The 20,639-nt window shown below is 46.8% G+C and overlaps 1 protein-coding gene across 2 annotated transcripts in view; it reads right to left on the reverse strand.

Moving 5' to 3' along the window:
* The window catches only part of LOC138287512 (rho crystallin-like), a 118,281-nt gene that overhangs the window by 56,799 nt on the left and 40,843 nt on the right, over positions 1-20,639 (reverse strand). For both annotated transcript variants that reach the window (XM_069227980.1, XM_069227979.1), the window contains one exon: positions 17,407-17,523. In XM_069227980.1, the coding sequence (XP_069084081.1) occupies positions 17,407-17,523 (117 nt within the window). The remainder of the gene's footprint in view (positions 1-17,406; positions 17,524-20,639) is intronic.

Genomic DNA, 20,639 nt, shown 5'->3' on the forward strand with positions numbered 1-20,639 from the left:
AGGACCTGTAAAGGAAGGGGACCAAGTCCAAGAGTCACGCAAGTGTCCGGGGGGGGCAGGAGCCCACTAAAGCCGGATGAAGGTGCAAAAGGGCTGCCTCTGGGTGGAAGAAGCCAAAGATTCTGCAACAACGGAAGGTGCCAGCAACTTCTCCTTTGGTCAGAAGATGTCACACGGTGTGCTGGTAGATGCAGAGTTGTTTCCACACAGAAATACTGCAAACAAGCCTAGCTAGCTGCAAGAGTTGCGATTGCAGGTTTTGGATGCTGCCAAGGCCCAGGAAGGACCAGGAGATCGCCCCTTGGAGGAGGAGACAGAGGGGGCGCTCAGCAATATGGAGGGCCCATGCAGAAGCAGGCAGCACCCGCAGAAGCACCTGAACAGGCACTTAGAAGATCTGAGGATGATGGTCGACTCAGAACAACAAAAGAGGGTCCCACGACGTCGGAGTCCAACTCAGCGAGTTGGGCAATGCAAGATGGAGTGCTGGGGACCTGGGCTAGGCTGTGAACAAAGGAAGTCTTGCAAAAGTGCACAGAAGCCTGAGCAGCTGCAGTTCATGCAGTACACAGGATTACTGTCTGGCGTGGGGAGGCAAGGACTTACCTCCACCAAATTTGGACAGACGGGCCACTGGACTGTCGGGGACATTTAGATCCAGCTCCTGTGTTCCAGGGACCACGCTCGTCAGGGTGAGAGGGGACCCAGAGGACCAGTGATGCAGAAGTTTGGTGCCTCCGTTGGCATGGGGAAGATTCCGTCGACCCACCGGAGATTTCTAACTGGGTTCCAGTGCAGGGCGAAGGCAGACAGCCCTCAGATCATGCACCACCAGGAAACAGTTGAGAAAGCCAGCAGGATGAGGCACTACAATGTTGCTAGTAGTCTTCTTCCTACTTTGTTGCGGTTTTGCAGGTGTCCTAGAGCAGTCAGCGGTCGATCCTTGTCAGAAGTCGAAGAGGGAAGTGCAGAGGAACTCTGGTGAGCTCTTGCATTCGTTATCTGATGAGATACCCACAGGAGAGACCCTAAATAGCCCACAGAGGAGGATTGGCCACAACGAAAGGTAAGCACCTATCAGGAGGGGTCTCTGACGTCACCTGCTGGCACTGGCCACTCAGAGCTGTCCATTGTGCCCTCACACCTCTGCATCCAAGATGGCAGAGGTCTTGGACACACTGGAGGAGCTCTGGGCACCTCCCCTGGGAGGTGCTGGTCAGGGGAGTGGTCACTCCCCTTTCCTTTGTCCAATTTCGCGCCAGAGCAGGGCTGGGGGGATCCCTGAACCAGTGTAGACTGGCTTATGCAAGGAGGGCACCATCTGTGCCCTTCAAAGCATTTCCAGAGGCCAGGAGAGGCTACTCCTCCCAGGCCCCTCACACCTATTTCCAAAGGGAGAGGGTGTAACACCCTCTCTCAGAGGAAATCCTTTGTTCTGCCTTCCTGGGACCAGTCTGCCCAGGCCCCAGGGGGGCAGAAACCTGTCTGAGGGGTTGGCAGCAGCAGTAGCTGCAGAGGAGACCCCGGAAAGTTAGTTTGGCAGTACCGGGGCTCTATGCTGAAGACCTGGGGATGCATGGGATTGTCCCCCTGTAGGAGGCTGGACTGGCTTGTAGTGAGTACCAAGGGGTACTTGCACCTTGCACCAGGCCCAGTTATCCCTTATTAGTGTATAGGGTGTCTAGCAGCTTAGGCTGATAGATAATGGTAGCTTAGCAGAGCAGCTTAGGCTGAACTAGGAGACGTGTGAAGCTACTACAGTACCACTTAGTGTCATATGCACAATATCATAAGAAAACACAATACACAGTTATACTAAAAATAAAGGTACTTTATTTTTATGACAATATGCCAAAGTATCTTAGAGTGTACCCTCAGTGAGAGGATAGGAAATATACACAAGATATATATACACAATAGCAAAAATAGGCAGTATAGTCTTAGAAAACAGTGCAAACAATGTATAGTTACAATAGGATGCAATGGGGAAACATAGGGATAGGGGCAACACAAACCATATACTCCAAAAGTGGAATGCGAACCACGAATGGACCCCAAACCTATGTGACCTTGTAGAGGGTCGCTGGGACTATTAGAAAATAGTGAGAGTTAGAAAAATAACCCTCCCCAAGACCCTGAAAAGTGAGTGCAAAGTGCACTAAAGTTCCCCTAAGGACAAAGAAGTCGTGTTAGAGGAATAATGCAGGAAAGACACAAACCAGCAATGCAACAACTGTGGATTTCCAATCTAGGATACCTGTGGAACAAGGGGACCAAGTCCAAAAGTCACAAGCAAGTCGGAGATGGGCAGATGCCCAGGAAATGCCAGCTGCGGGTGCAAAGAAGCTTCTACTGGACAGAAGAAGCTGAGGTTTCTGCAGGAACGAAAAGGGCTAGAGACTTCCCCTTTGGTGGACGGATCCCTCTCGCCTTGGAGAGTCGTGCAGAAGTGTTTTCCCGCCGAAAGGACGCCAACAAGCCTTGCTAGTTGCAAATCGTGCGTTTGGCGTTTTTGGACGCTGCCGGGGCCCAGGAGGGACCAGGAGGTCGCAAATTGGACCTGAAGAGAGAGGGGACGTCGAGCAAGACAAAGAGCCCTCACTGAAGCAGGTAGCACCCGGAGAAGTGCCAGAAACAGGCACTACAAGGATGCGTGAAACGGTGCTCGCCGAAGTTGCACAAAGGAGTCCCACGTCGCCGGAGACCAACTTAGAAAGTCGTGCAATGCAGGTTAGAGTGCCGTGGACCCAGGCTTGGCTGTGCACAAAGGATTTCTGCCGGAAGTGCACAGGGGCCGGAGTAGCTGCAAAGTCGCGGTTCCCAGCAATGCAGCCCAGCGAGGTGAGGCAAGGACTTAACTCCACCAAACTTGGGCTGAAGAGTCACTGGACTGTGGGGGTCACTTGGACAGAGTCGCTGGATTCGAGAGACCTCGCTCGTCGTGCTGAGAGGAGACCCAAGGGACCGGTAATGCAGCTTTTTGGTGCCTGCGGTTGCAGGGGGAAGATTCCGTCGACCCACGGGAGATTTCTTCGGAGCTTCTGGTGCAGAGAGGAGGCAGGCTACCCCCACAGCATGCACAAGCAGGAAAACAGTCGAGAAGGCGGCAGGATCAGCGTTACAGAGTTGCAGTAGTCGTCTTTGCTACTATGTTGCAGGTTTGCAGGCTTCCAGCGCGGTCAGCAGTTGATTCCTTATCAGAAGGTGAAGAGAGAGATGCAGAGGAACTCGGATGAGCTCTTGCATTCGTTATCTAAAGTTTCCCCAGAGACAGAGACCCTAAATAGCCAGAAAAGAGGGTTTGGCTACTTAGGAGAGAGGATAGGCTACTAACACCTGAAGGAGCCTATCAGCAGGAGTCTCTGACGTCACCTGGTGGCACTGGCCACTCAGAGCAGTCCAGTGTGCCAGCAGCACCTCTGTTTCCAAGATGGCAGAGGTCTGGAGCACACTGGAGGAGCTCTGGACACCTCCCAGGGGAGGTGCAGGTCAGGGGAGTGGTCACTCCCTTTTTCTTTGTCCAGTTTCGCGCCAGAGCAGGGGCTAAGGGGTCCCTGAACCGGTGTAGACTGGCTTATGCAGAATTGGGCACATCTGTGCCCAAGAAAGCATTTCCAGAGGCTGGGGGAGGCTACTCCTCCCCTGCCTTCACACCATTTTCCAAAGGGAGAGGGTGTCACACCCTCTCTCAGAGGAAGTTCTTTGTTCTGCCATCCTGGGCCAGGCCTGGCTGGACCCCAGGAGGGCAGATGCCTGTCTGAGGGGTTGGCAGCAGCAGCAGCTGCAGTGAAACCCCAGGAAGGGCAGTTTGGCAGTACCAGGGTCTGTGCTACAGACCACTCGGATCATGGGATTGTGCCAACTATGCAAGGATGGCATAGAGGGGGCAATTCCATGATCATAGACATGTTACATGGCCATATTCGGAGTTACCATTGTGAAGCTACATATAGGTAGTGACCTATATGTAGTGCACGCGTGTAATGGTGTCCCCGCACTCACAAAGTTCAGGGAATTGGCTCTGAACAATGTGGGGGCACCTTGGCTAGTGCCAGGGTGCCCTCACACTAAGTAACTTTGCACCTAACCTTTACCAGGTAAAGGTTAGACATATAGGTGACTTATAAGTTACTTAAGTGCAGTGTAAAATGGCTGTGAAATAACGTGGACGTTATTTCACTCAGGCTGCAGTGGCAGGCCTGTGTAAGAATTGTCAGGGCTCCCTATGGGTGGCAAAAGAAATGCTGCAGCCCATAGGGATCTCCTGGAACCCCAATACCCTGGGTACCTCAGTACCATATACTAGGGAATTATAAGGGTGTTCCAGTAAGCCAATGTAAATTGGTACAAATGGTCACTAGCCTGTCAGTGATAATTTGGAAAGAAATGAGAGAGCATAACCACTGAGGTTCTGGTTAGCAGAGCCTCAGTGAGACAGTTAGTCACTACACAGGTAACACATTCAGGCACACTTATGAGCACTGGGGCCCTGGGTTACCAGGGTCCCAGTGACACATACAACTAAAACAACATATATACAGTGAAAAATGGGGGTAACATGCCAGGCAAGATGGTACTTTCCTACACAACCCCTCCCCAAACGAAGGACAATAAGACTAGCCATGACCTGATGAGTCTTCATTGTCTAAGTGGAAATATCTGGAGAGTCCATCTGCATTGGAGTGGCTACTCCCAGGTCTATGTTCCACTGTATAGTCCATTCCCTGTAGGGATATGGACCACCTCAACAATTTAGGATTTTCACCTTTCATTTGTTTTAGCCAAAGTAGAGGTTTGTGGTCTGTCTGAACAATGAAGTGAGTGCCAAATAGGTATGGCCTCAAATTCTTCAGAGCCCAGACCACAGCAAAGGCCTCCCTCTCAATGGCAGACCAACGCTTTTCTCTAGGGGTCAACCTCCTACTAATAAAAGCAACAGGTTGATCCTGGCCCTCAGAATTAAGTTGTGATAGGACTGCCCCTACTCCTAATTCAGATGCATCAGTTTGGACATAGAATTTTTTAGAGTAACAAGGGCTTTTCAGGACAGGTGCAGAGCACATGGCCTGCTTCAGCTCCTCAAAAGCTTTCTGACAGTTTGCTGTCCATAATACCTTTTTAGGCATTTTCTTGGATGTGAGGTCATTAAGAGGGGCTGCAATGGAGCCATAGTTCTTAATGAACCTCCTGTAATACCCAGTGAGGCCTAGGAAGGCTCTCACCTGAGTCTGAGTGGTAGGGGGAACCCAATCAATAATAGTTTGGATTTTCCCCTGAAGTGGTGCAATCTGTTCCCCACCAACAAGGTGTCCCAGATAAACCACCTTACCCTGCCCTATCTGGCACTTTGAAGCCTTGATAGTGAGGCCTGCCTTTTGCAGAGCCTCCAAAACTTTCCATAGGTGGACCAGGTGATCATCCCAGCTGGAGCTAAAGACAGCTATATCGTCCAAATATGCTGCACTGAAAGCTTCCAGCCCTTGCAGGACTGTGTTCACCAACCTCTGAAAAGTGGCAGGTGCATTTTTCAAACCAAAAGGCATTACAGTAAACTGGTAATGTCCTCCAATGGTAGAAAATGCAGTCTTAGGTTTAGCATCTTCTGACAATTTGATCTGCCAATACCCTGCAGTCAAATCAAAAGTGCTTAGATACTTGGCAGATGCCAGTGTATCTATGAGCTCATCTGCCCTGGGTATAGGGTGAGCATCAGTTTTGGTTACCAAGTTGAGACCTCTATAGTCTACACAAAACCGCATTTCCTTCTTTCCATCTTTAGAATTGGGTTTTGGTACCAGTACCACAGGAGAAGCCCATGGACTGTCAGAGTGCTCAACCACTCCTAGTTCCAACATTTTCTGAACTTCATGCTTTATGCAGTCCCTGACATGGTCAGGCTGCCTATAGATCTTACTTTTGACAGGTAAACTGTCTCCAGTATCTATAGTGTGCTCACACCAAGAAGTGGTGCCTGGCACAGTAGAGAAGAGTTCTGAAAATTGTCCTAGGAGATTTATGCAATGGTCTTTCTGCTCAGCAGTAAGACAATCTGCCAAAACTACACCTTCCACAAGAGCATCTTGTTCTGTGGAAGAGAAGAGATCAGGTAGAGGATCACTGTCTTCTTCCTGTCCCTCATCAGTTGCCATGAGCAGGGTGAGATCAGCCCTGTCATAGTAGGGTTTCAGGCGGTTGACATGGAGCACCCTAAGGGGACTCCTGGCAGTGCCTAAGTCAACTAAATAGGTGACTTCTCCCTTCTTTTCAACAATTGTGTGGGGACCACTCCATTTATCTTGGAGTGCTCTTGGGGCCACAGGCTCCAAGACCCACACTTTCTGCCCTGGTTGGTACTGAACCAAAACAGCCTTCTGATCATGCCATTGCTTCTGGAGCTCTTGGCTGGCCTGAAGGTTTTTACTGGCCTTTTTCATGTACTCAGCCATCCTTGATCTGAGGCCAAGTACATAATCCACAGTATCCTGCTTAGGAGCTTTTAAAGGTTGTTCCCAACCCTCCTTTACAAGTGTGAGTGGACCCCTAACAGGGTGTCCAAAAAGAAGTTCAAAGGGGCTGAAGCCCACTCCTTTCTGGGGTACCTCCCTGTAGGCAAAAAGGAGGCATGGTAGAAGGATATCCCATCTCCTGCGGAGTTTTTCAGGGAGACCCATAATCATGCCTTTGAGAGTTTTATTAAATCTCTCCACCAGTCCATTTGTTTGTGGATGATAGGGTGTTGTGAACTTGTACATTACACCACACTCTTTCCACATGGCCTTTAAGTATGCAGACATGAAATTGCTTCCTCTGTCTGATACTACTTCCTTTGGGAAGCCCACCCTGGAAAATATTCCCAGGAGGGCCTTTGCCACTGCAGGTGCTGTAGTGGTCCTTAAAGGAATAGCTTCAGGATATCTTGTGGCATGGTCCACTACCACTAAGATAAACCTATTGCCTGAAGCAGTAGGAGGGTCAAGGGGGCCAACTATGTCAACCCCTACCCTTTCAAAGGGAACCCCAACCACAGGCAGTGGGATAAGGGGTGCCTTTGGGGTGCCACCTGTCTTGCCACTGGCTTGACAGGTTTCACAGGACTTACAAAATTCTTTTGTGTCCTCAGACATCCTAGGCCAATGAAACAGGGGAACAAGCCTGTCCCAAGTTTTCATTTGTCCTAGATGCCCAGCTAAGGGAATGTCATGTGCCAGTGTTAGGAGAAACTTTCTGTACTCCTGAGGAATCACTAATCTCCTGGCAGCTCCAGGTTTAGGATCCCTATGCTCAGTGTACAAGAGGTTGTCCTCCCAGTAAACTCTGTGAGAGTCACTGACATCCCCATTAGCCTGTTTGACAGCTTGCTGTCTGAGACCCTCTAATGTGGGACAGGTTTGCTGTGCCACACTCAGCTCCTCTCTGGCAGGCCCCCCTTCACCCAAAAGCTCAGCAGTGTCTGTTTCCAGCTCCTCTGGTGTAGGTTCTGCACAGGGAGGGAATTCTTCTTCCTCAGAAGTTGAATCCACTGTAGAGGGAGGGATAGTAGGAAGTGGTTTGCTTCTACTAGCCCTTGCTTTAGGGAGCACTTGGTCCATTGTTCCAGGATCCAAGCTTCCCTGTCCTTTTTGCTTTTTGGCCTGAGCCCTTGTCAAAGCAAAAATATGCCCTGGGATGCCCAGCATTGCTGCATGGGCCTCCAACTCCACATCTGACCAAGCTGATGTCTCCAAATCATTCCCTAATAGACAGTCTACAGGTAAATCTGAAGCTACCACAACTTTCTTTGGACCAGTTACCCCCCCCCAGTTGAGATTTACAACAGCCATGGGGTGGCTTTGTGTTATGTTGTGAGCATCGGTTACTTGGTACTGGTGTCCAAGTATGTGTTGTTCAGGGTGCACCAGTTTCTCAATCACCATTGTGACACTGGCACCTGTGTCCCTGTAGGCCTGGACCTCAACACCATTTATTAGGGTTAGTTGCTTGTACTTCTCCAAGTTATGGGGGCAAGCAACCAAAGTGGCTAAATCAATAGCCCCTTCAGAGACTAAAGTAGCCTCTGTGGTCTCCCTAATCAGACCAACCCCAACTAAACTACCAAAAGTGAGCCCAGCTACTCCCTTGGATTGGCTATTAGTAGGTTTGCTCCCACCACCACTGCTATTAGTAGGGACACTAGGTGTAGCAGTAGGGGTTGTAGTGGTAGGAGCTGTGGTGCCTTTCTTTGGACAACTAGGATCTGTTGTCCAATGGCCTTTTATTTTACATAAATAGCACCATGGTTTCTTTTCCTTGTTCTGATTAAAGGAGGATTTGGACCCACCACCCCCACCAGAGTGTTTTTGTGGGCCTGATGAAGACTCATTTTTAGATTTGTCCCCACCCTTGTCAGAAGACTTACCATCCTTCTTTTTGTTGCCATCTTTGTCACCCCCTGTATGAACTTTTCTGTTCACTCTTGTTCTGACCCATTTGTCTGCCTTCTTTCCCAATTCTTGGGGAGAGGTCAGATCAGAGTCCACCAAGTACTGGTGCAACAAATCAGACACACAATTATTAAGAATATGCTCTCTCAGGATCAAGTTATACAGGCTGTCATAATCAGTAACTTTACTGCCATGTAACCACCCCTCCAAGGCCTTCACTGAATGGTCAATAAAATCAACCCAGTCTTGTGAAGACTCCTTTTTGGTCTCTCTGAACTTTATCCTGTACTGTTCAGTGGTTAAGCCATAACCATCCAGGAGTGCATTCTTAAGAACTTGGAAATTATTAGCATCATTTTCTTTCACAGTAAGGAGCCTATCCCTACCTTTTCCACTAAATGATAGCCATAGGATAGCAGCCCACTGCCTTTGAGGGACATCCTGTACAACACAGGCCCTCTCAAGTGCAGCAAACCACTTGTTAATGTCATCCCCCTCCTTATAAGGGGGAACTATCTTGTGCAGATTCCTGGAATCATGCTCTTTTGCAGGATGACTATGGGGAATACTGCTGCTGCCACCATGGGTATCTAAACCCAACTTCTGTCTTTCCTTCTCTAATTCAAAAGACTGTCTATCCAAATCCAGCTGTTGCTTTTTAAGCTTCAGTCTGGTTTGTTCCACCCTCAACTTATTGAGTTCCCTCTCTAACATTCTGTCATCAGGGTTGGTGGGAGGGACATTTCTAGAACCAGAGCTATGATGGGAATGAACAGAAGGAGACCTGTCCCTTACAGAAGCCACCCTAACAGCTTGGTTTACAGAAACATTACTACCAGTATGGTGAGAATAAATGCTTTTGCTATGATGTGAGACAACACTATTTATTTGGTGTGGCTCATCATCATTACCATCTATGCTAGATTGTCTAGTAATGGGCAGGCTAGGAAGTTTCTTTCCTGAATCTTTTCCTGGGGGAGGCCCTGAATCAGATTGGGAACTATTAGGTACTTTTTCAACAGATGGGGCACCTATGGCCTTATCCTGTTCTCTAAACATGTTAAGTAACAGTTCCAAGGAAGGATTCTTCCCTACACTCAAACCTCTCTCTATACAGAGACTCCTTGCTCTTTTCCAGCTAAGGTTGTCATATGCAAGTTTGGACAGATCAACACTTTGAAAAAAAAAAAAAGAGGGGATGGGAGGATTTATGGTCCAGTGTATATCTTCCAAAGAACTTGATAATAAAATATGATACACTGTTCCAAAAGAATAGGGAGAGGAAGTAAAGGAGTCCTGATCATCAGGAGCAAGAGTCCTCACACACCGTACTTGGTGTCATGCTTCATCATCGGACAGCTCCTCGTCAGACCGGCGCTGCGTTTCCGTGTCAGGCGCAGCACCTACCCTCAGGCTCCGTTGAACGGAGCCTGAGGGTAGGTGCTGCGCCTGACACCGAAACGCACACAAATTGTTTGTGTATTGGGCATCAGGCCTACGTGATCCCATGAAGCCCTTTCTCTAGTGGAGATGGGTGACTGATAGGAAAAAGCCAGTCCTGTTCTATCCTAATTGTTTGTGTATTGGGCATCAGGCCTACGTGATCCCATGAAGCCCTTTCTCTAGTGGAGATGGGTGACTGATAGGAAAAAGCCAGTCCTGTTCTATCCTAGTAAGTGACTGACTACGTTTTGACTGTAAACGATAGATTGCAGGAGTCTATATATATAATTTTTTCTTTTTTTCACTTGGGTTTCGATTGAAGAAGTCCAATTATTTAATAGGTCCTGAAGAAGCGTCGTAGGATCCTGCTGAGACCATATCAAGACGCGAAACATGTCGACCACATATTAAGGAATTTCGGATAATTACCGACTTCCTGCTTTGAATTTTCTTGTGTGAGTGTCTGAGCATTACCTCAATTTTCACTCCCTTGCCATTTTTTTTAATCTTGGCCATTTCCCAACATCAAAGAATAAATCACTTAGTGAGGGTCCTGAGCCAATCTTATCCTTTATTCCTGTACTTTCCTTCCCCACGGACCCATACTTGGCTCCGCGGCATCATCGGCAAAAACAAAAGATCTCCGGCAAAGAGCCCCCCCTTTTTAGGGGGGAGCCCGTCAGACATTGCAGCGCCGGTCTGACGAGGAGCTGTCCGATGATGAAGCATGACACCAAGTACGGTGTGTGAGGACTCTTGCTCCTGATGATCAGGACTCCTTTACTTCCTCTCCCTATTCTTTTGGAACAGTGTATCATATTTTATTATCAAGATCAACACTTTGGCCTGTGCCAGACATTTTTTAGAGAGTGTTAAAGTGATAGAAAAAGAGAAAAAAGTTTTCAGAACTTTTTGGAAAGACAGAAAAAAACTTTTTAAACTTTTAAGAACTTTTTGAAAGTTTAGAAGTACTTTTCAGCACTTAGAAAAGAGTGAAAAGAGGAAATGCAAAACTTTTTAGCTATGTGTATATACACTGACCTTGTTTTGTATATTTTTCTCTTATGAAAAGTACAATGACAAGAGTGGTAAGTAGTCTCAAGCACTTATCCCACCACTGCACAACCAATGTAGGAGGCTGGACTGGCTTGTAGTGAGTACCAAGGGGTACTTGCACCTTGCACCAGGCCCAGTTATCCCTTATTAGTGTATAGGGTGTCTAGCAGCTTAGGCTGATAGATAATGGTAGCTTAGCAGAGCAGCTTAGGCTGAACTAGGAGACGTGTGAAGCTACTACAGTACCACTTAGTGTCATATGCACAATATCATAAGAAAACACAATACACAGTTATACTAAAAATAAAGGTACTTTATTTTTATGACAATATGCCAAAGTATCTTAGAGTGTACCCTCAGTGAGAGGATAGGAAATATACACAAGATATATATACACAATAGCAAAAATAGGCAGTATAGTCTTAGAAAACAGTGCAAACAATGTATAGTTACAATAGGATGCAATGGGGAAACATAGGGATAGGGGCAACACAAACCATATACTCCAAAAGTGGAATGCGAACCACGAATGGACCCCAAACCTATGTGACCTTGTAGAGGGTCGCTGGGACTATTAGAAAATAGTGAGAGTTAGAAAAATAACCCTCCCCAAGACCCTGAAAAGTGAGTGCAAAGTGCACTAAAGTTCCCCTAAGGACAAAGAAGTCGTGTTAGAGGATAAATGCAGGAAAGACACAAGCCAGCAATGCAACAACTGTGGATTTCCAATCTAGGATACCTGTGGAACAAGGGGACCAAGTCCAAAAGTCACAAGCAAGTCGGAGATGGGCAGATGCCCAGGAAATGCCAGCTGCGGGTGCAAAGAAGCTTCTACTGGACAGAAGAAGCTGAGGTTTCTGCAGGAACGAAAAGGGCTAGAGACTTCCCCTTTGGTGGACGGATCCCTCTCGCCTTGGAGAGTCGTGCAGAAGTGTTTTCCCGCCGAAAGGACGCCAACAAGCCTTGCTAGTTGCAAATCGTGCGTTTTAAGTTTTTGGATGCTGCCGGGGCCCAGGAGGGACCAGGAGGTCGCAAATTGGACCTGAAGAGAGAGGGAACGTTGAGCAAGACAAAGAGCCCTCACTAAAGCAGGTAGCACCCGGAAAAGTGCCAGAAATAGGCACTAGAAGGATGCGTGAAACGGTGCTCGCCGAAGTTGCACAAAGGAGTCCCACGTCGCCGGAGACCAACTTAGAAAGTCGTGCAATGCAGGTTAGAGTGCCGTGGACCCAGGCTTGGCTGTGCACAAAGGATTTCCGCCGGAAGTGCACAGGGGCCGGAGTAGCTGCAAAGTCGCGGTTCCCAGCAATGCAGCCCAGCGAGGTGAGGCAAGGACTTACCTCCACCAAACTTGGGCTGAAGAGTCACTGGACTGTGGGGGTCACTTGGACAGAGTCGCTGGATTCGAGAGACCTCACTCGTCGTGCTGAGAGGAGACCCAAGGGACCGGTAATGCAGCTTTTTGGTGCCTGCGGTTGCAGGGGGAAGATTCCGTCGACCCACGGGAGATTTCTTGGGAGCTTCTGGTGCAGAGAGGAGGCAGGCTACCCCCACAGCATGCACAAGCAGGAAAACAGTCGAGAATGCGGCAGGATCAGCGTTACAGAGTTGCAGTAGTCGTCTTTGCTACTATGTTGCAGGTTTGCAGGCTTCCAGCGCGGTCAGCAGTCGATTCCTTATCAGAAGGTGAAGAGAGAGATGCAGAGGAACTCGGATGAGCTCTTGCATTCGTTATCTAAAGTTTCCCCAGAGACAGAGACCATAAATAGCCAGAAAAGAGGGTTTGGCTACTTAGGAGAGAGGATAGGCTACTAACACCTGAAGGAGCCTATCAGCAGGAGTCTCTGACGTCACCTGGTGGCACTGGCCACTCAGAGCAGTCCAGTGTGCCAGCAGCACCTCTGTTTCCAAGATGGCAGAGGTCTGGAGCACACTGGAGGAGCTCTGGACACCTCCCAGGGGAGGTGCAGGTCAGGGGAGTGGTCACTCCCCTTTCCTTTGTCCAGTTTCGCGCCAGAGCAGGGGCTAAGGGGTCCCTGAACTGGTGTAGACTGGCTTATGCAGAATTGGGCACATCTGTGCCCAAGAAAGCATTTCCAGAGGCTGTGGGAGGCTACTCCTCCCCTGCCTTCACACCATTTTCCAAAGGGAGAGGGTGTCACACCCTCTCTCAGAGGAAGTTCTTTGTTCTGCCATCCTGGGCCAGGCCTGGCTGGACCCCAGGAGGGCAGATGCCTGTCTGAGGGGTTGGCAGCAGCAGCAGCTGCAGTGAAACCCCAGGAAGGGCAGTTTGGCAGTACCAGGGTCTGTGCTACAGACCACTCGGATCATGGGATTGTGCCAACTATGCCAGGATGGCATAGAGGGGGCAATTCCATGATCATAGACATGTTACATGGCCATATTCGGAGTTACCATTGTGAAGCTACATATAGGTAGTGACCTATATGTAGTGCACGCGTGTAATGGTGTCCCCGCACTCACAAAGTTCAGGGAATTGGCTCTGAACAATGTGGGGGCACCTTGGCTAGTGCCAGGGTGCCCTCACACTAAGTAACTTTGCACCTAACCTTTACCAGGTAAAGGTTAGACATATAGGTGACTTATAAGTTACTTAAGTGCAGTGTAAAATGGCTGTGAAATAACGTGGACGTTATTTCACTCAGGCTGCAGTGGCAGGCCTGTGTAAAAATTGTCAGGGCTCCCTATGGGTGGCAAAAGAAATGCTGCAGCCCATAGGGATCTCCTGGAACCCCAATACCCTGGGTACCTCAGTACCATATACTAGGGAATTATAAGGGTGTTCCAGTAAGCCAATGTAAATTGGTACAAATGGTCACTAGCCTGTCAGTGACAATTTGGAAAGAAATGAGAGAGCATAACCACTGAGGTTCTGGTTAGCAGAGCCTCAGTGAGACAGTTAGTCACTACACAGGTAACACATTCAGGCACACTTATGAGCACTGGGGCCCTGGGTTACCAGGGTCCCAGTGACACATACAACTAAAACAACATATATACAGTGAAAAATGGGGGTAACATGCCAGGCAAGATGGTACTTTCCTACACCCCCCATACCATAATGGTATGGGGGTGACAATTCCATGATCCTAGACATGTGACATGGCCATGTTCGGAGTTACCATTGTGACGCTACATATAGGTATTGACCTATATGTAGTGCACGCGTGTAATGGTGTCCCCGCACTCACAAAGTCCGGGGAATGTGCCCTGAACAATGTGGGGGCACCTTAGCTAGTGCCAGGGTGCCCACACACTGAGTAACGTTGCACCTAACCTTCACCAAGTGAGGGTTAGACATATAGGTGACTTATAAGTTACTTAAGTGCAGTGTAAAATGGCTGTGAAATAACGTGGACGTTATTTCACGCAGGCGGCAGTTGCAGTCCTGTGTGAGATTTGTCTGAGCTCCCTATGGGTGGCAAAAGAAATGCTGCAGCCCATAGGGATCTCCTGGAACCCCAATACCCTGGGTACCTAGGTACTATATATTAGGGAATTTTAAGGGTGTTCCAGTGTGCCAATCAGAATTGGTAAAATTAGTCACTAGCCTGCAGTGACAATTTTAAAAGCAGAGAGAGCATAAACACTGAAGTTCTGGTTAGCAGAGCCTCAGTAATACAGTTAGGCACCACACAGGGAACACATACAGGGCATACTTTATGAGCACTGGGGTCCTGCCTAGCAGGATCCCAGTGGCACATAGGCAAAAACAAACATACATACTGTAAGAATGGGGGTAACATGCCAGGCAAGATGGTACTTTCCTACAGGGGGTGAGTATCGGCCCCAGCTCTGTTGGCCACCAGGTGGAGTTCCACAATGATGTGCTCTTCTAGAGGATCATGATTTCGGTCTAGCCGGAGTTCAGCTTTAGACAGCTGGTCTTCTCCCAGTAAGCAATTTAAGTCATGCAGAAATTGAAATCGATCTGGGTACTGGCCATCTTGTCCATGAGGGAGAGAATGAGTTTTGTGTTGGTTGCGCAGAAGATAGTGTTGATGTCTTGAGACTGAATGATGTTGGCAAGAGGGTCATGTATATGTTGAAGAGAGTTAGGCTCAGGGAGGATCCTAGGTGGAACTCCACTGATGAGGTTGCAGATGTCTGATGTGTATGGTGACATGCTGGGTCTTTCCAGTCAGGAAGAAGCAGATCTATTGGAGTGTGTTTCCATGAACTTCAATGTTGTGTAGGCGTTGGATGAGAATGGATCGGGAGACTGGGCCAAATGCTGCGGAGATGTCCAGGAGGAAGAGGGCTGTTGTGTCTCATCCATACACAGTTATACAGATGTCATCAGTGTAGCCAACAAGGGCAGTTTCCATGCTGTGGTTGGGTCTGAAACAAAACTGATTGGGATTGAGGAGTTGGAGGTATTCATGAGGTATCTGTTGGTGATTTACAGTAAAACCTCAGGCTGTAATGGTAGCAGGCATATAGGTCTGTAGTTGGACATCTTTGGAGGGTCTGCAGATGGTTTATTCGGCAAAGGGAGGACCATTGCATGTTTTCAAGCATCTGGAATGGTCACAGAAGAGGTTGAGGCATTTAAAATGGGTGTGAGCACGACGCTGATAAGTTGCAGTCCTCTGGAGTAGGCATGGTGGGGGCCAGGGTCCGATGAGGCCCCTGATTGGATGGACTTCAAGGTGGTGGTGGTTTTATCTGTGTGATGATGAGTCATATGGTTAGAAATGTTTTTTTTGGATAAGATCGGAAGGCATTTGGTGAGGGTAGAAGTTGCTGAAAATAGCAGTGATTTTGTTGCTGAATAATTGAGAATCAGGTGTGTTGCAAGGGGGTGATCAAGATGGAGGTGGCCCCTGGTGAGGTGAAATCTTTCCCAACGGCGAAGATTTCTTTACTTCTGTTGGTGCTGGCATTGAAATACCAGTATGGCACGTTTGGTCATTCGTATTATTTGGTGGTAGCGCCTTACGGCAGAATTGAACACACTCCTGTCTGTATTGTCCTGGCTTAATCTCCATTTGTTTGCAATGGCATTTAACAAGTGTAATCTCCTACATGTGCTAGCTGACCTGAGGTCTGAATCTTGTTGTATTTTTGTGCCTGAGGGGGGCCAGGGAGTCGGCGCAGGATGTGATCCAATTGCTGACATCTTTGAGAGTTTTAGGGAGGCTGTTTCAGTGTTAGGTTTGGTGGGCATTGAGAGTAGTGTTTCAGTCTTGTCAGTGGTGCTGTTCCAGTTTTAGAGTGCTGGTCTGGCGGTGCTGCATATGCACTGTGGTGGGACAAGTATGCTGAAATTGTTAAGGAGGCGGTCTGTCTAGGTGACTGGTGTGGGCTCATTGACTCAGATGTTCTCACCACTACATTAATATGGTGGAAGAAATTTACCAATGGACTATCTTATGTATTTAGCATGTTCTCCAGAAAATAGAGGATTTTCCATTGGCACACAAATCTAAACCAAGTCTTTGGGCATTATTTAGAGTTTGGCAGAGAGAGACCTCCATCAAAACATGTTCAATGTCCGTCTGCCATATTTAGAGGATTATGGGCTATAATGCACTTTTAATCCAGTGGGTGGGGCACTTGCCATGCTACTGATGGCCTACCATGTCTCACAACCTCTAAATAAGGCTTTTAGGGCCATTTGGTAGATAGGATACTCTCACAAATGTATATCCGAGATATCACATCTGTTGTATTACAAATGTCGTGGGGTATAATAGAATTTCTAGTATCAAAGGTTATAATGCACTTATAAAATGGCATGTGGGACATCCATCACACTTGCGACAGACGATCTCATCCAAATTAAGGAATGCTCACCCCTCATCTTTGTCCTCAGATGACACAGAGGTGCCACTGCCTCCCCATCTCTGAGCAATGCCAGCACCACTTACACAATGGTAGTCGCCAAAGCTAGGGCAGTTCTCAGTTGCAATACTGATCAGGCTTCCCTAGCACTGTTACCCAGCCAGGAAATCAAAACAAGCACAAAAGGTTGTAAAAACACCAATGTTTGAAAGAATGAACATAGAACCAGTTTACATGTGTTTTAAACATGAAGACTGTTAGGATTAGATTTTGATTTCGACAGATGACTATACTCCTCTCCTGAAACATGGTCTACCGTAAGTCACCTATGGCAATAAGCGAGAGGGGACAGAGAGGCATCCCTCCCCCAAAAGACCCAGTGCACATTCCCCTACTATTCTTCCCCCAAATATCGGGAGAAACATCAACAGCATACACATATCTACCTTACTGAAGGTGCAATGAGGCTCCAAACCTAGCAGAGTGGCACCAATGTTGCAACTTCGGGGTCTTTTTCCACCACCAAAGACGGTCCAGTAACTTTCTTGCTTGGTTATGCTAACTGGCCTTCCTGCGATCCCTCTCGCTGCCGTCATCAGCCGTGACGCGACCCCACAGATACATGTAAAACTCCCAAGCATATATCCTCTTGCTAAGATATTTCGCTCAGGAAATGTACCTTTATAGAAACGGGGAAGTGCATGATGAAAAGGTCGAGGTAGTCCAATTGAAGGTCACTCATGGACTTTTCCATGGCTTTCCGAACCATGTCAGACGAGAAGAACCTGCACCAAAGCTGCGCAAAAACAGAAGAAAGGAAAGTGTTCATCTTTCACAATGTGGTTAATCTCCACTTGTAACACATTTTACTTCTTAGCTTTCAAGCAAGAACAGTTGATAACACTTCATATGGTATGAAAAGTCCAATACATATAAACCCAGTGAAGTACAGATATTTAGTAGTAAAAACACAGCACAAAAATAATTGTTTTGTAATAAACAAGATAGAGCAAGACAACATCGTGAACTAATTGTATTTAGTTTAAAAGTTTAACAGAACAACAGAGGGAAAAAATATCCCACTGCCCATTTGAACAATGTGCTTTTTTCCTTCTGCTATGCAGCACCGCCACATTGACAAAATTAAAGACCAGTTCAGCTGGTCCTAATTTTCTAAACAAAAGTCCATAGGAAAGGCTACAACAATCGTTTCTTAAATAACTTTATTTAATGTGGTTAGGACAAGTATCACACAAAGCTCATAATAAAAAGTTGATATTAGTATACAGTCAAGGACATCTTGTTGCAAATAAGGCCGTTGCTTATCAATTGATGGCAAAACACATTCTCTGGTGGACACTAAGTTTCATGGGAAAGGAGCCATTGAAAAACAAAGACAATATTGATGGACTTATATACAACTATCGAGAAAGTCGGCATAGCAGAGCACAACATTACTCAAGTGATGGTATCTCGTTGTTAAGGGTTCAAATTAGTGAGATGGGCCTATGTCTGCTGTAAGGATCTGTTGATTTGGGCGGAGCACGTGTAAAGCAGAAGGTTGTCGTTTTACATACATACTGAAGGAGGGGGTTGATATATTTTCAAACTGTGCCATTTTATTCCCAATCATCGTCATTCACGTTCCCATAGTATAGTGATGCCAGATTTCGGTCCACCACAGGCCTGAGGTAGGCAGGTCTGAGGCTTTCAAGTTCTGGGCGATTGACAATCTGGCAGCTAGTAAGAACTGAGAGATCAGTCTACCAGTGGCAGAGGACAGAGGATATACACCTTCGTCATCAGCATCACCCAGCACAACAAGCTGCAGGTCGATCAGTAAATGTATGTTAGTAACATCTTTGAATTAAGATAGGACTTCCCTCCTAAAACATACTATGCATTTGCACTTCAACTTCATATGAAGGTAATTTTCCCTCGCATCACATCCCAACCAGCAAATTTCCTAACCACTACATATTGTTTTCAGTTTCATAGGTTTCAATTACCACCTAAAGATTACTTTGTATGCATTTTCTGTATATTGTGTGGAGATTGAAAATGTAGTTACTCTTTGCCAAATCAGCACCCATGAACTTTCTGGGATGTCCACTTGGAGCTCTGCTCTTCAATTCTGGGCAGATGTACAATATTGACATGGGTAACCCATTTCCAGTGCTCTGAATAGAGGGAAATAGCTTATTTCGTATGCCCCACCTTAGAGAACAAGCCTTCCCTTTTAATGGAATCTCTACTTGCACCTTATCATGTTAAGCCCAATGGAGAAGTTGAGCCAGCCTATAATCATCCTTTGGACCCAGGTGAAATTTGTGTGCCCATTGTTCCCCTATTCTTAAAGGTACATGTAGTGTCTTCCATGATTTACAGCAGAACCTTTCTGGCTCCCAGCAGCCCCCTTATCAGTGTGACGTAATCACTAGAATAGAATGTAATGAAAGCTTGGTTTAGAATCTGGGGAGTTCACAGGTACATGCAGAGGAATAAACACATGTGATTTACAGGTTCACGTGTGGCGAAGTTATTAGGGTGTACCCAGTCTGAGGAAGACTCTACAACTGGCAACAAGATAGGGGATAAGTAGCCCAAAGAAGAAAGTGCTCTCCTGGAGAGTTTGCCATGGTCCAAGTAAACTGCTTGTGCGTGCTACGTGTGCCTTCTTGGAAGTGCTGATGTGAAGAGTTGAATAGAAAAAGAGCTTCACTAAGAAGTCTACGCATTGTTGGTCAAGAAGCTACGACCAAGATTATACTTAAAGGTACTGTGCTGCCAAAAAAGTTATACAGTGTACTGAGTGTTAACGCTGAAGGCAAATTAAATCAGGGTTATAGAGCAAAGCTAAAGACAAGTACCATTTATCAAATAACGCTAAGCGCTGCAAGGCAGAGGTCAATCAGGTGTTAGAAAATGCAAACTGAAGTGTAAAAAGGATGAAATGGTGTGAAAGATGTCATAAAGAAAATGCTGAGAACTGTCAAACAAGTCACATACTGTCAGATTAAGAATACTTAAAATCTCAGATTCAATCTAGTACCAAACATTGATTATGAATGATATGTTTCCGTTCAAGAATGTCAAAGAGTTGGTGAAACGATTAACGAATATGGAGAAAAACTCAGCACACTCATCAAACACTGTAGATTCTGTGAATTTAACGATGAAGAAGATTGATGGTTGATTGACCGATACATTCAGACGATGAATGGTGAGAGAAACTTTTAGTCTGCAGTGAGTGTTGATGACTGCCAGAGCAGAGGGACGTGCTGAGAAACAAGCTGCTGACATGAAGGCCGGAGGTGCCCAGAGTGAGTCAGCCATGAGTGTGAAAGCTCATTTCAAACAAAAGATGGAAGGACACAAAGTGATGTCTACACATCAAGAAGTTGGGCTTCAGATGTGGAATTTCTTTTCCATGCAAAGAAAAGTGCCCCGCCATTAGACAGATATGAAAAGACTGTGTTAAAGAGAACCATTTTGTGACGATGTGTAGAGAGAAGGAAAAAGTAAGTGTGTCACACCTGGAGGACAAAATGGCCGCCAGAACATTCCAGAAGTAACGTTAATGCACGCCTACAAAGCCAAGGGGCGACATCAGGTGAGGCAAATAGATACCATATAAAGTAGATCGTCATCTAAATAATCGTCAAACAGTTTTTCTTCTTCAACAATAAGTGAAAGTGAAGAAAGTGATTGTGTCATATGCATGTTTACCTCAGAAAAACATGCCCATGTCAGACTAGTCGCACATGAAATAAATGGCAATCAAAGAAAAGTAGACATGTCAAAGCAACCAAATAATACAAACACTGTCCAAAGATTATATTGCAAATAAATGGATGATCATTACCTCTCATTATTAACAGTGGTGCTTCGATAAATATAATGCCTGAAGAG

Source organism: Pleurodeles waltl, chromosome 4_1 (genome assembly GCF_031143425.1).
Source record: "Pleurodeles waltl isolate 20211129_DDA chromosome 4_1, aPleWal1.hap1.20221129, whole genome shotgun sequence".
NCBI classification, from domain to species: domain Eukaryota; kingdom Metazoa; phylum Chordata; class Amphibia; order Caudata; family Salamandridae; genus Pleurodeles; species Pleurodeles waltl.